This window comes from Sturnira hondurensis, unplaced genomic scaffold (genome assembly GCF_014824575.4).
Source record: "Sturnira hondurensis isolate 20B ecotype Veracruz unplaced genomic scaffold, ASM1482457v3 Scaffold0005252, whole genome shotgun sequence".
Taxonomy (NCBI): domain Eukaryota; kingdom Metazoa; phylum Chordata; class Mammalia; order Chiroptera; family Phyllostomidae; genus Sturnira; species Sturnira hondurensis.
In genome coordinates, this window is record NW_028077883.1 from 1,876,228 (window position 1) to 1,890,595 (window position 14,368).

At 35.4% G+C, this 14,368-nt stretch overlaps 1 protein-coding gene across 8 annotated transcripts in view; it reads right to left on the reverse strand.

Moving 5' to 3' along the window:
• The window catches only part of PHF14 (PHD finger protein 14), a 188,180-nt gene that overhangs the window by 146,263 nt on the left and 27,549 nt on the right, over nucleotides 1-14,368 (reverse strand). For all 8 annotated transcript variants that reach the window (XM_037046387.1, XM_037046385.1, XM_037046389.1 and 5 more), the window contains exons 6-11: nucleotides 11,022-11,133; nucleotides 6,911-7,048; nucleotides 4,176-4,322; nucleotides 3,233-3,503; nucleotides 2,831-2,937; nucleotides 840-935 (exon numbers count right to left, since the gene is read on the reverse strand). In XM_037046387.1, the coding sequence (XP_036902282.1) occupies nucleotides 840-935; nucleotides 2,831-2,937; nucleotides 3,233-3,503; nucleotides 4,176-4,322; nucleotides 6,911-7,048; nucleotides 11,022-11,133 (871 nt within the window). The remainder of the gene's footprint in view (nucleotides 1-839; nucleotides 936-2,830; nucleotides 2,938-3,232; nucleotides 3,504-4,175; nucleotides 4,323-6,910; nucleotides 7,049-11,021; nucleotides 11,134-14,368) is intronic.

Here is a 14,368-nt window from a genome sequence, read left to right on the forward strand (position 1 = left end):
AACCTGTAAAACAAGTACAAAGAAAAATATCTGTCCTTTGAAAATCATCCTTCACAAATATAACTACTTTCATAGTGAAAGGGCCACAATGAGTCTCCATCATCCTTAAAAAATATAACTGAAATTACTTGAATGAATTCTTAATTTATGAATTACATACACTGTACTAAAAAATTCAAAGAAATCCATTTGGCAATGATTTTCCTTTCAACACTAAGAACTTTAACAGGCTAAAAATGTTCAAGGATAAAGTAATTTTTTTCACAACTACAATAAAACCTACTAAAAGGAAAAAATCGACATTTTATCACTAAAATTAAAAAGCCACTTCTTACACAGCTCAAAAGCAAATCAACATGAAAACAAATCTTTCAAGTTTGCCTTTTAAATTTTACATTTAAAAAAATCCTTAGATGGGTTTTTAATTATATAAACCTAACATATATATTTAGTTATATAAGAACAAAACAAAAAAATCTGACAAAGAATCTAAAACTGCTAAATTTGGGGGAGAGGGCAGGAGGATGTGGTAGGAGTTAACCCGCGCTTCAAACCCTAACTTCAGCACAACGACAGGTCAATCAGTTAGAGCAAATGAAAAAAATCTGCAAACAAGATAGATGTTAAAACAACCAAATTAAGTTACAGGTTCTTGGTAGGCAGCTTCTAATGCTCTAGGTGTGTTCTAGGCAGAAATCAGTATCCCAGGGGATGATTTGGCCCTAATCACACAGAATTATTATTCAGTTAGCAAAGTAAAGGTTGTATCAGAGATCTGATTTTTTTAAATAATACAGAGAACCAGAACAGAAGGAGATAGCAATTGGAAAGAAACTAACCTGCCCCGTGATTCTGCCTAGTAAGGCCCATATTCCTTGCCCTTCACTTCGAAGTTTCCCATTCAGGTTTTGCAGTTCTTCTAAAGATTCACACAGCTACAATGCAAATAATTTTAAATTAGTAAACCTTTAAAATACGTAGTAAAATGTGTGAAAAATAAACAAGTTATCAATATATATCCAGAAGTATCTATATTCATAGCCTCTATAGTTTTAATACATTTAAGTCACAATTAAGTCACTGAGAGATGGGTCTGTCCAAATTAGTTAAGAAGCCTCACCAAAATGTAAGCATTTTAGGTTAGCATTTTTACTAATGACAACACCTACATTTGTATATTGCTATAGTTTACCATATTATTTTACACATACTTTTGCTGATTAATCCTTCTGACTGTCAAAATGCATTTCTACCATATCCCAATGAGAAAACTAAGGAACATAGGGTTTATACAACTTGGCCAAGATCATAGAACTAGCAAGAACCCTCAGGTCTTCTGCACTTAATCCCAGTACTCTTTTCACTACCATCTGGCTAATTATCAGATATTTCTTCCTATTAAGTTTTTATCACCTAAAATGTTAGTTATCTAATAATAAGTCAATCCTAGTTTTATATGCTCATATTACTTATTACCTAACATTTTAGCCACACCTTGCTTTTACACAATCTTTCTTTTTCAGTTTCTTCATCATTAGAATGAAGAGGTAGAATAAAATTTTAATTAGGAGGTATTTTTTTTAAATTTTATTTATTTATCTTTAGAGGGAAAGGGAAGGAGAGAGGGAAAGAAATATCAATGTATGGTTGCCTTCGTGCATCCCCTGCTGGGAATTGGCCTGCAACCCAAGCATGTGCCCTGACTAGGAATCAAACCTTGATCCTTTGGTTCACAGGTCCATGCTCTACCCACTGAGCTAGGTCAGCCAGGGCATAATTAGGAGGGCATATTTTTAAAAATCGAAAGTAACATTACAAAACAATTAAAGTAATAATTTATTTTATTTGTTTTTATTAAATGTATTGGCATGACATTGGTTAATAAGATCATACAAGTTCAAGTGTACAGTTCTATGATACTAGGTCTATGTATTGCACTATGTGCCCACAACTCCTATATACACAATGGAATACTACTCAGCCATAAGAAAAGACAAAATACTACCATTTGCGATGACATGGATGGACCTTGAGAATTTCATTGTCATGCTTAGTGAAATAAGTCAATCAGAAAAAGCTAAGAACTGTATGATTTCACTCACATGTGGGAAAAGTGGTAATGAGTTTCTAAGTTTTCCACAAACTTAGAGAAGTTCCACAGCCCAAAGGGGTTAGGAATCAAGAATTGGGTCTGACTGCCTGGCCTCAAACACCAGTTCCATGGCTTGACGACCATTACAAGCCTCTAAGCAAATTACTTCACCTGTTTAAGACTCAGTTTCCTCCCCTGAAAATGGGAGCAATAAGCACAACCCACATTAAAAAGCTGAAGTGAGCCCCGGCTGGCGTAGCTCAGTGGATTGAGCGCAGGCCTGTGAACCAGACGATCGCGGTTCGATTCCCAGTCAGGGCACATGCCTGGGTTGCAGGCCAGTTCCTTGCAGGCCAACTACCAGCAGGGAATGCACAAAAGGCAACCATACATTGATGTTTCTCTCCCTCTCTCCTTCCCCTCTAAAAATAAAGAAATAAAATCTTTTAAAATAAATAAATAAAAAAATCCTGTCCTACCCCAACATCACAAAAATTTAATAAAAAAAAAAGCTTAAGTGAGAATTTAATGGGTACATCTACAGTTCTGAGAAGTGTGCCTGGCACACAGCAAGTGCTCAGCAAGGTGTTAGAGATGATAATGAAGACAATGTGGGGTAGAAGCTGTAGGGAAAGGCCTAAAAACTCCATAAGAATTTAAAAATAAAGCATAAATAGAAATGCTGTAAAATCACAAAAGAAATCATCAGGTATATTGTTTGTTTCATAGCTAACTTACCTTATTATATTCCACATGAAGCTTTTCTTGTTCATTCTCTAATTTATCCTTTATATTCTTCTGTTCAGCCATATTTTCCTGAATTTGAATCATGCGCATATTTCTCTCTATTTAAATTAAATATGCAATTTTACTTTAGTAGAAAATAAAAGCTAATACACAAAATGTACAAAGAAATGACCACAGAGCTGATCACATGGATAAACATACATTATTTAAAACAGTTTTAATTCTATTCACATATCCATGAACCTAGCAGTTTACAACTTATTAGGAAACTAAACATGCCTTTGCTTCATATATGTAGCATGGATAATAAATTAAAAACTGACAACATATCAAATCTTTTCACTAGCAAATTGTTCTCATTGAAAATGTGCACGAATCAGCGTCTATACTGACCAAAATAGTAATTCACAAAATCAGCAGTGAGAGCAGGTTGCTTATGCTTCCTCCTTCCATCCACACTAGAACTGGTATCGGAATTGTCCACTGGGAAGATATCTGTACTGATCCCCATTAGTTCTGCCTTCCGCATCAGTTTACGGATGGCTGAAGCACTGCTAGTGAGCGGTCTGGGCAATTTCTCTCTGGGAACCCAGGCCTGGGGTCTGGTAGATCGAGCTAGTTCTGCTTTGGCACGATACTGCTGCAGCCGAGCATTGATCCTTGCCTGTAAAAAAAAAAGTATATAAATAAAAAACATATTAAAGTAAAATATACTCCTTGTGATTTTTATTTCCATACTTAGACAAAGTAAAGATAACCAGAATTCCCTCTATCGAGAAAAGTTATATCTATCCCCAGTAAGATATACTGATCCTTACGGTATGCTGTGTAATTCTTGGGTTACAGTAAATTAGGTCTACCCTCAGTAACAATAGTAGTAACAACTGTCCTACTTTCTGAACAAAGTTGTCACAAACTAATGTGATTAAGCTGAAGTTTCTCTTCTTAATAATTGGAATGGTGTCCATATATTTACTTAATTTAAATAGAAATAAATTTTAAATGATGGACAAACTGATCAAACCCTTTGCAATAGATAAGCATCAGAACAGCCTGAAAAGGTTGTGATCGACATTCTGCACTGATAGAATAACTTCTAAGCCACTTATTCAGTGTATTAGAAAACATGCTTTATAAATGGCTGCTCTGTTGACTTGATGGGGAACAACACATTTAGCCACAAACTGTACTCACCATTTAACTTAATGGCAATCTATTTCCTAAGTAACTAACCAAATGTCATAACTACATTTCACATGCCATTGGCAAACACACACGAGATCTGAAACACATATCCTCACAAGAATAAACATGAGTTTCGACATAAATTGCAGACCTGTGCTTCTGGTGACAGCTGCTTCTCTCTTTCTTGTAGAGACATTTTACAATAGGACTGCAGAGCCAAGTAGTTTTTCCTCTTCCACTTTCTGTCCAACCTGTCTGCATGCTGCTTACAATAGGCAAAAAACGGATCTGCTATATCCTACAACAGGAAACAGACAAGAAAAGGAACATTTTCACTCCAAAGGGTCATAAGAAAAATCTAACACAGGAGATAATTTTTCAAATACTCTCCCACCATGTTGGTTATTTCTAAAACAAGTTACAAAAGTAATTTATATAAATAGTGATAAAATTGCTTCTTTAGAACCTTAATCCTGTATATCAATGTCAACAACTTTTTTCTTTAAAGGGCCTTGTGAATTTAAAAATACTGAAACTAAATCTTATATATTATATCTAATTATTCTGGTATACCTTTAAAAAATCTTGTTTAAAATAAATAGGGTTTTAATAGTCTTAGGTAGAAATTATCATTCACTATTAAAGTTATGCATATATAGATTAATATTATAAAACGACAACATATGCAGAAAATAGCCAGAACTAGCTGGCTCACAATGAATGGACAGAGTCTAACCAGGACAACAATGGACTAAGAAGGCCAGGCCCTGCCAATAAACACTTTAGGTATCCCCTTAAATTCTTTATATAACCCTAAAACCACAAATGGAAACCCAACCTTCTCATAGCCATCTTTCATGGTACTAGCCCAATGGGTACATTTTTTTATTCATAAAGAGTTGGGTACAAAAAAGATGAAAAGAAGATATTTATCAAAAATAGAAATTTTTTTAAAATACAGATCCTAAAATAGTAATCTACAATGTAGATTGCTAACAAAATGACAAGTAATCTCAAGGATGAGAAATAAAGATAAGCGTCCATAAAGTTTTTAAGTTATAGTAAAGGAATCTCTTAGTAAGGTGGAGTTTTACAACCTGAAGAGAAATAATGACACACATACACACACAGAAACAAATGAGAAAGAACAGAAAGAGAAATAATAATTTTAAAAGAATCTAAAATGTCCTTAACATTAAAACAAATACATGATGCAATTCTGTAGTGTGATACCCACAGATCTCAATAGCATAGCACTGTGGATAAGATCACAGAATTTGGAAATATAAAACCCTGGATGCAAATCTTGGCTCCACAATTTACTGGTTTTACAGCTCCCAACGTGTTGCTAAACACCTCTGGGCCTCTGATAACTCGTTAGTAAAATAGGTTTAATAATGACTATATGTGGCTATAAAAGTAAAATACAAAAATGTAGATAGGGAGATTGCATTCACACATACACAGAGCTGCTTTCTCAGTGACACACTCTAAATCTTGGTGACAGAAAATACTAAATGGAAACAAAGGGTATATTGAAGTGCAATCAAATGGCCAGATCTGAAGTATTACTCATTGTTTTAAAGTGGGAAAGGCTGAAATTGAGTTATCAGATAGAATAACTACGAAGCCTGACCTAGGAAGACCAGTCAGTCATTTTTGGTCTCAAAGATGCCTGAAAGGGAATAAGTAGCCCAAGTAACACTTTGTTGTTGTTTCATTTGTTTGTTTTAGTTAGTTAATTTTGGATTGATGGACAATAAATACTAATTCTAAGGTTAACAAGACCAAGGGATTAATCTTGTTTAGAGAATGGAACAGGTATATTAAGCAATTATCAACTACAGTAAAAACCACCACCTTCTAACACCTATTCTTCTCTTTTCTTCCCTTTAGTATTAGAAGCCTCTGAGTTTTTACTGAATACATGGCTACCCTGCTAGAAATGTTCTGCTTCAGCCTCCCAGAAACCAGACATGGTCATGTCCTAACTTCTGGCCAATGAGGTGTATGAAATTTCCAGACCATGTTCTTGAAAGAAAGCTTAATTCTGAATCTCCTTTCTCCTCCTTCCAACAGGGTGGAACCCAGTCAAAGTGGTGTTAAACTATCTTCAACCATGTGAGAAAAATACAGTAATTTACATATATGCAAACTTTTTTAAGAAGAATGGCACCATTTTACATTTTTGTAAATCAGTTTAATGTGTAGACAGTTGACATAAAGGAAGATAGCTTGATTCTCAAAACTGTTTCCACATTCAAAAAATGTTAAATTTTTTTTTTATACAATATCTGGATACCAACCCTGTTGCTCAAGAGAAAATTAAGAATAAAAACAGTATTCACCACTTTCATACTTGTCAGGAAGACAGCTTTAACTTCACAGACCCCTTGAAATAATATTAGGGAGTTTCTAAAACACACTTTTAAAACAATTTATTGATTAATTTAAAGCTGATAAACCTAGAAGGAAAATTATAGAATTAAAAATAATTGTAAAGAGATAGAAATGTAGCTTATAAAGACAGAGTAATGATTTTATTTAGAACGTAACAGCAAGATTATTACCCAAATACAATTTCCGACTCTCATACAAAATACACTGACATTTTAATGCTTTAAGACACTTTGGATTATGTTTCATTTCATCCATCACATTTCACTATCAAATTTTAACGTGTTTTTCAAATGTCTGACTTGCTTTAAGACTGAGAAAACCTTGGACATATTATTTACTCTTGAAGTTTCAGACCAGCAATCTGGGCAAAGACTTTAAGAATCAACTTGTAAGTTTAACTGATGAGGCATACCTGTTGTAAGCTGTAACTGGGTCATGAGAAGTCTCATGAACACGTTTGTCAACTATGGGTTTAAACAAACCTACCTCCTCTGCTGCTGCCTCTGAAAGCAGACCTTCCTTTTGGGCACAGGTCACGTGGAAATAAGCTCTGCACATCCCTGCATCACAGCTGATGCAAACTCCAGTTCTAGCAAAACGAGGGTCTTCACAGAAGCTACATTCCTGCAATGGAGTAATGGGGAAGTGCTCAGTGGACAAGTATTTCCAGGACAAAGACAGCATTCTCAGACGAAGCTCCCACAAAATGCACATAGTGAACCAACAGTATATTAATGCAAACAACAATACTGGGCAAGCCAAGAGTTTACACGAAAAAAGTAATTCTCCATGTAGTTCAAATAAATCAAAGTTCCACTGACATAATAATAATGGTAATATTATTTGAGGGTTTGTCATATGTTAGGCACTATTCTAAACACTTTATATATATTAATGTCACTTGATAATACTCCACACTGATATGTGAATGAGATATTATGGGTATTCCCATTTTATACATGAGAACTTTGAGGTGAAGAGAGGTTAATAAATCTGCTCAAAAGAACACAAGAAATAACTGGGAACCCGTCTTCCAAGCAGGGTAATCTTACTTTACAGTCCATGCTTTTAACCATTAAAAGCTATGCTGACTGGAACAACATAATACTGCTTGGAAAAATGAATGACAATAAACAAAAACTCAAAGGAAATTCACCAAAAGATCGAGGCATCACAGCCAAAGAAATCATGCATTTTTTAAATATCTTCAAGAAAATTCAAAGTAATCTTTAGTAAATAATTCGGTGAAATCAGTAGTGATATATGATACAGATAATTATTTATATTATTTTTGTATATAAAAGGAAAAACTGAAAGTATAAACTGCTAAAATTATCCCAAATTCTCTCCAAATCTATTTTTATCCTCTTAACTCTCTTAACTACACAGAGGGAAAAAATATAGTCTCAAAATATATACTGCTTTGGTATAGGAATCTTCATAAAAAAAAAAACTTGCTAAATTGTGGAAGACTGCCAACAGACAATTAAGAAAGTTCTATTTAGTAAATGTTTTTTAAGTAAATTAAGTATGAGGGAAACACATAAAGGGGGGAAGTTTCCGTCGGCACTAGAAATACTGTTCAAACACTGCAACAGTTAGTGTCTCCCCAGTGGGTAGACGTCACCAGACAGACACATCAGCAGGGAGTGGAAACAGCGAGAGCAAGACTTTGGGCGCTGATGTGGAAACACTCCAACTCCTGATACTTAAGGGTCCACTTAAGGGTCTTTTCCCAATAATAACAGAATGCATGTGCTATGAAATACCAGCAAATAGTAATCTAAACATGATACCAAAAAATATATATAAAAAAGAGACAGAATAAAGAGGATAGAGGGCAAGAAAGAAAGAGAGAAATTAAATTATTTAAAGGATGTCGATACTATGAACAGAACCAAACTGTTGCAAATAGTTCCCTGTGTGATTTAATATAATGTGATACAAGTGTGTGGGGGATTTCAGAGTGAATACAAAGAAAAATTTCCTGACAAAAAATGTCCTGACTGATAAGAGTATATAAAAACCTACCAGAGAAAATATTCCTTCATTGCCTGAATTGTTTCAGATGCTGGGGAGCTAAGCAACTGAGAACACATGGGAGAAGCAGTCAGGGTCAGGAAACGGGTGGACAACACAGCCCAAAAAGCTGTCCCTGTTTTAATTCACAGCACTGTGCTTGATTTTGCAGATGAGGTAGAGAATACCTACTTCTCTACTCCATTCCCTAGTTAATACTTCAAAATAAAATCAAGTGATAATGAAAAAATCAGCTAACGATTGGACATTTAATGACTCTTCAGTCCAGAGGTTACTAGGTAGCTGGCTTAAGTTATACCAAGTAATATTTACTGTTTTTTTCTAGATTTATATTTACGATAATAATGTATGCCTATTTAAAAATGACTTAAGCTAGTCCCTTCTGGCTCTGTGCTTGTAAATTTTGGAGCTATCAAAAAGCAGTAACTTCTACTGCCAATAATGGTGAACTAGGTAATCTGTATTAACGTGGCTCAACTAGAAAATGTGGACAAACTTTTTTTAAACTATAGCTTAAAGGCATTTGAGAGGTAACAAGATAGTGTAGAATCACCTGAGGACCAGGAAAGTAAATTCAGTGCTTGGACCTGCTTTTCTCCCCGGAGCTTTTAGCTCATTCTGGAAGGGGGACGCTGCAGATAGCTAAACAAAAATTATCCAAACGAAAGCACAGACTTACTGGCGCGCAGGGGGCCAGGCGGGGAGGGCATGGCAGGTGGTTAGAGCCCAAGAAGATACTCTGGATATAATTACAGAAACTGTCAAATTGCTAAATTTTCAATGTCAAAATTTTCCAACAATCTATAAATTCTCCACTTCACCTTTAACATGTTTCTGATACTATTCAAGAGTCTTCCTTCCCAATTTCCCAAGAAGCAGTAATGAAAAGAGAACATATTAGTACCCAATTCGTTCTAGTATTCCAGGATGTTTGTAGTAATTGTACACCTGAGCTTAAATTCATAAGTGGGTATTTTTACCGTCTATAATCCTAAAGGTCAGTCAATAAAAATTACTTTACAACAATCAAGGCTGAGAATCATTTACTAAGCAGATCATGTAGTCATAGTGCTAAAACCAGTCCTCCAAACCTGAGTAAAGTAAGCGTTTCCAGAGCCCTCTGTCATAATTTTGACAAATTCCACTTCAAAAGTAAAGTCAGAAATTAGGTTTTCACTTGACCCAACTAATTAAAAATAAGGATTTGTTCTGAGAACTCAGTATATACCAGGCGGTGTGACAAATGCCAGGAAAATAGTGGTATCAATTACCATTTTACCCCCACAGGTTATTGTAAATTAAAAGCAATGGGAGAATTTATACATTTGTGGCTTTCTGAGACAATTACTATAAATGATAAACGACTTAATGCTCACTACTATACAAATAGCATGATTACTAACAATCATCTCTGTAGTCAACAATATTAGTAAAAAGTCATGCAAGTTAAAGGAAAGAATAAACAAATGGGATCTCATCAAACTTAAAAGCTTCTGCATGGCTAAGGAAAACAGTATCAAGATAAAAAGAGAAGCAACTGTTTGGGAAAACATATTTGCCAATGATACCTCAGACAAAGGTTTAACCTCCAAAATATACAAAGAACTCACATGACTCCACTCGGAGAAGACGAGCAACCCAATTAAAAAATGGGCAAAGGACTTGAACAGACACTTCTCCAAGGAGGACAAACAGAGGATCCAGAGACACATGAAAAGAAGCTTGATATCACTAGCTATCAGAGAGATGCAAATTAAAACCACAAGGAGATACCACTTAACACCAGTCAGAATGGCTACCATAAACAAAGAAACAAACAACAAATGTTGGAGAGGTTGTGGGGGAAAGGGGACTCTAATCCACTGTTGGTGGGATTGCAGACTGATACAACCACTATGGAAAACAGTATGGAACTTTCTAAGAAAACTAAAAATGACATGCCTTTTGACCCAGCAATTCCACTGTTAGGAATATATCCTAAGAACCCTGAAGCACCAATCCAAAAGAACCTATGCACCCCAATGTTCATAGCAGCACAATTTACAATAGCCAAGAGTTGGAAGCAACCTAGATGCCCATCGGTCAATGACTAGATCAAAAAACTATGGTACATTTATACAATGGAATTCTATGCTGCAGAAAGGAAGAAGGAGCTCCTACCCTTTGCAACATCATGGATGGAACTGGAAAGCATTATGCTGAGCGAAATAAGCCAGGCGGTGAAAGACAAATACCATATGATCTCACCGTTAACAGGAATCTAAACAACAAAACAAACAAGCAAGCAAAATGTGACCAAAGACACTGCAATACAGAACATGCTGACAGGGTCCAGAGGAGAGAGGGGAGAGAATCACAGGGGAAATGGGGAAGGACTCACATGAACAAGTATAAAGGACACATGGACAATAACTAAGGTGGGGGACGGAAATGGGAGGGAGGTGGGGAGCACTGCGGGGGGCAGCAGGGCTGGGAATACAAGACAGAAAACTGTACTTGAACAAGAATTAAATTTAAAAAAAAACTTTTCTAGGCAATCGAAAACACTTTGTCTCACCTTGGCACCATACTTGGAGTAGTTCATTTCAGTTAGTGTTACTGGTCGTAATTTGTCAATATCTCCAAATGCTACTCCAGGAACATACAGGGCACAAACAATGTGAACCCATCTATAAGGAGAGAACACAAACGTTTGCCATCAAACCCTTTTATAACATGTCTACATGGAAAACAGACATAAAATGTATACCATCTCAAATAACTACTGAAAGAGTTCTACGGTCAGATTTCAAATTTCAGATACACAACTGAAGAATATGGAACACATATAGAGTATCTTTTATTTACAGAAAAAGGGACACAAGCACTACTTCTCCAGCCACTTAGCCAAAGTTAGGAGTTAACAGCTATAATTCCCTCTTACTTAAAATTCACTGCACTTTGTACCTATCTATTATTATTTGCACAAAACCATTACTCACATGAAGCAAAACATCATTTTCATATGCAAGAAAAAGTATTCATTTTCACTACTTAAGTACTTAGAGAATTAAAGATCTTAATTTAACACTGTGAAGTAACTGAGTAATTAAGTAAAATAGTTCTTGTTACATCTTTTCCCTAAAAGCTGTTGGACATATTTTAAAACATTTGATATGCATCTTGACTTTCTTCTCAGGTTAAAACTGATTGCTAGAAAACTGTGCGGGACAGGTATATAAGGACGTCATATCTCATTCACGCATCTCTTCCCCATACAACCTACATCCTACAACTTACATTCCCCAGGTACAAATTTGTTAAGGTCTGAATGATGCTGCAACACTAAACAAAGAATGCTCAGTTTCAGCACACTCAAAGAGATAAAAGGAAGTTGATTCTAATTCTTTTTTTAAGTGCTCTGAACCTTCTTTAATACATTAGGCTCCATTTCTGCTTGCCATCAACCAAACAAAATATGGATCACTGGATTTTGAAATTTAAACAGATCTATATCCCTTCTGTGAGAAAGGGTAAAAATGAGATGGCAAATCTCTTACCTTGTGACTCTATTAACAATTTCTGCCTTATCACAGCTTAACAGGCCATGATTGCTACATGGTTCTGTCTTGTGATACACTAAGAGTTTTAAAGAAACAAGACTAAGAATCATTTTATAAAGGTTCTAGGTAAAATAGTTACAAATCTTTCAAAATTATCTTTTTTATTGGAAGAAAATCCAAGGTTTTGAGATTTTTCCTTGATAGAATGTTTTAATCCAGCCTCCCAAATGCATCCTGTGGAGTTCAATATAAAGATACACATCTTCAACAAGCAGCTTTCTCCATTTAATTTGCTCAGTTTTTTCATGCTCTACTGGTGTAGTAAGTGCCGCTGCACTCTGCAGGAGTTTATCTTTGATAAACCCAATAGCTGGCTGCTTGCTTCATACTGACCTCCTTAATATGTTTTAGTACAAGTCACACAAAGTACTACAGATTTAAACTGCCATTTCAGTATGACCGGCACACGAGTGTATCATTTTCTCCAACCACTCCTGAGAAGATGCCAACGTTAGTCTTTATTAAAATGCATTCAAAAAGCTGAGAAAATGTTGGTACTTATTAATACCTGTTGTAAATAGAGTTTAGTTCATTTGTTTAGCTGCACATACTTTAGAACTCTGTAATTAAGACAAATTGAGAATTCAAAAAGGAATAATCTTCCTTGTTACTTTACCATCCACTTTGCTTGGAGCTATGATGACAGATGTTGATTGGGGAAAGGAGGAGAAAACAACATCACATAACACCATCAAAAACAAAAAGTCAGAATTGTTATTCTAGTATAGAAACTATTAATAGATTCTTTTAAATTCACATATTTTACTAAAGCAAAGTAAGGTGAAACATACTTCTCAAAAGACTCATTTCAGAATAGGGACAATATTAATCATCGAATTTGATTCTGAAGGGCCTTCAATTTGTAGCGCCTTTACAACATATAAAACAAATTCACTTCCAGTATGTTATTTTCAGTTTTTCATTTATTCATTCAATAATCACTCACTAAGTTTCTACTAGGAACAGAGCGCCACACAGGCAGTTTGAAGGTCTAACAATGAATGTGAGTGCTTCCAGCATAGACTAACATGCTCTTTCTAGATTTTAGAGTTTGTCTGATATTGCTAATAATCAGGTTTATTAAATCACTTAGGACAGGATAAAATACTCTAAGATGTGAAATAAAAACTGAATGACAAGAATATACTGATGGTTTTTCTGCATTCGAGAAGATCATTTTATGTGTAGAACTGCTGGCTACCATCAGAAACAGGGAAATAAGTCTTAGCCCCATGCAATAGAGTTCGATTTCAGAACTTTTTTTTCCTTTCCATTCACTAATCTTTCTCTTCCCCTGTTGTCTATGTGAGGCTAGAATACTAAACGTCTTGTCAAATCTTCTTGTTTTCTGTTTTTGTTTTGGGTTGGGTTTTTTTTTTGCCTTGAATCAAGCTAGTGTTTTATCCCTCAAACTTTATCGAGACCTGTAATTTCCACTGGCCTAAAGGTGAGTGTGTATGTAAACATAAATTGTTCAAATAGCATAAAAGAACTTTTGCCAAACTGCACAATCAAGAGAGATGTGTGTGTGTATAATATATATTGTATAATATACAATCACACACACACACACACACAAGGTCCACAGGAGTCAATACAAATCTCTCTCAGTAAATGTAAGTGGTTAAAGAGGCCCTCCTTTTCTGCATTCTGAAGCAACTTTACAAGTTGCTTTGTCAATTGTGATAGCACGAAGACATCTACTTTCAAGTTTTTTATGAAACTTTTATAAATTGTTAACAACAACAACAAAAAAAACTCCTCCTGGAAAGGAAGCTCTGTGAAACTCTGTGTTTTCCAAAGTTGACTTACTTACTCACCACAATTTACCACCATAAACTTCAACTCTCAGAACTAAAGAGTTACCAGAAGGAATTTACTCAGCTGGTACTCTACAATTACCTTAAATAAGTAGAATAATATTTTTAATAAGAAAGCACTAGCCCTGGCTGGTGTGGCTCAGTGGATTGAGCATCAGCCTCTGAACCAAAGCTGGTTCGATTCCCATTCAGGGCACTTGCCTGGGTTGCAGGCCAGGTCCCCAGTTGGAGGTATGTGAGAGCAACCGAAAGATATCTCTCTCGTACATTTATGTTTCTCTCCCTCTCCTTCTCCCTCCCCACTCCTCTCTCTAAAAATAAATACATCAAATCTTAAAAAACAAAGCACCAGCAGTAGCAGTGGCAGCAAGAGCAGCCGCAGCTGAACTGAGAAGACATTCAATGAGCACCATGATGTGCCAGAAACTGTATCATNACAATTACCTTAAATAAGTAGAATAATATTTTTAATAAGAAAGCAC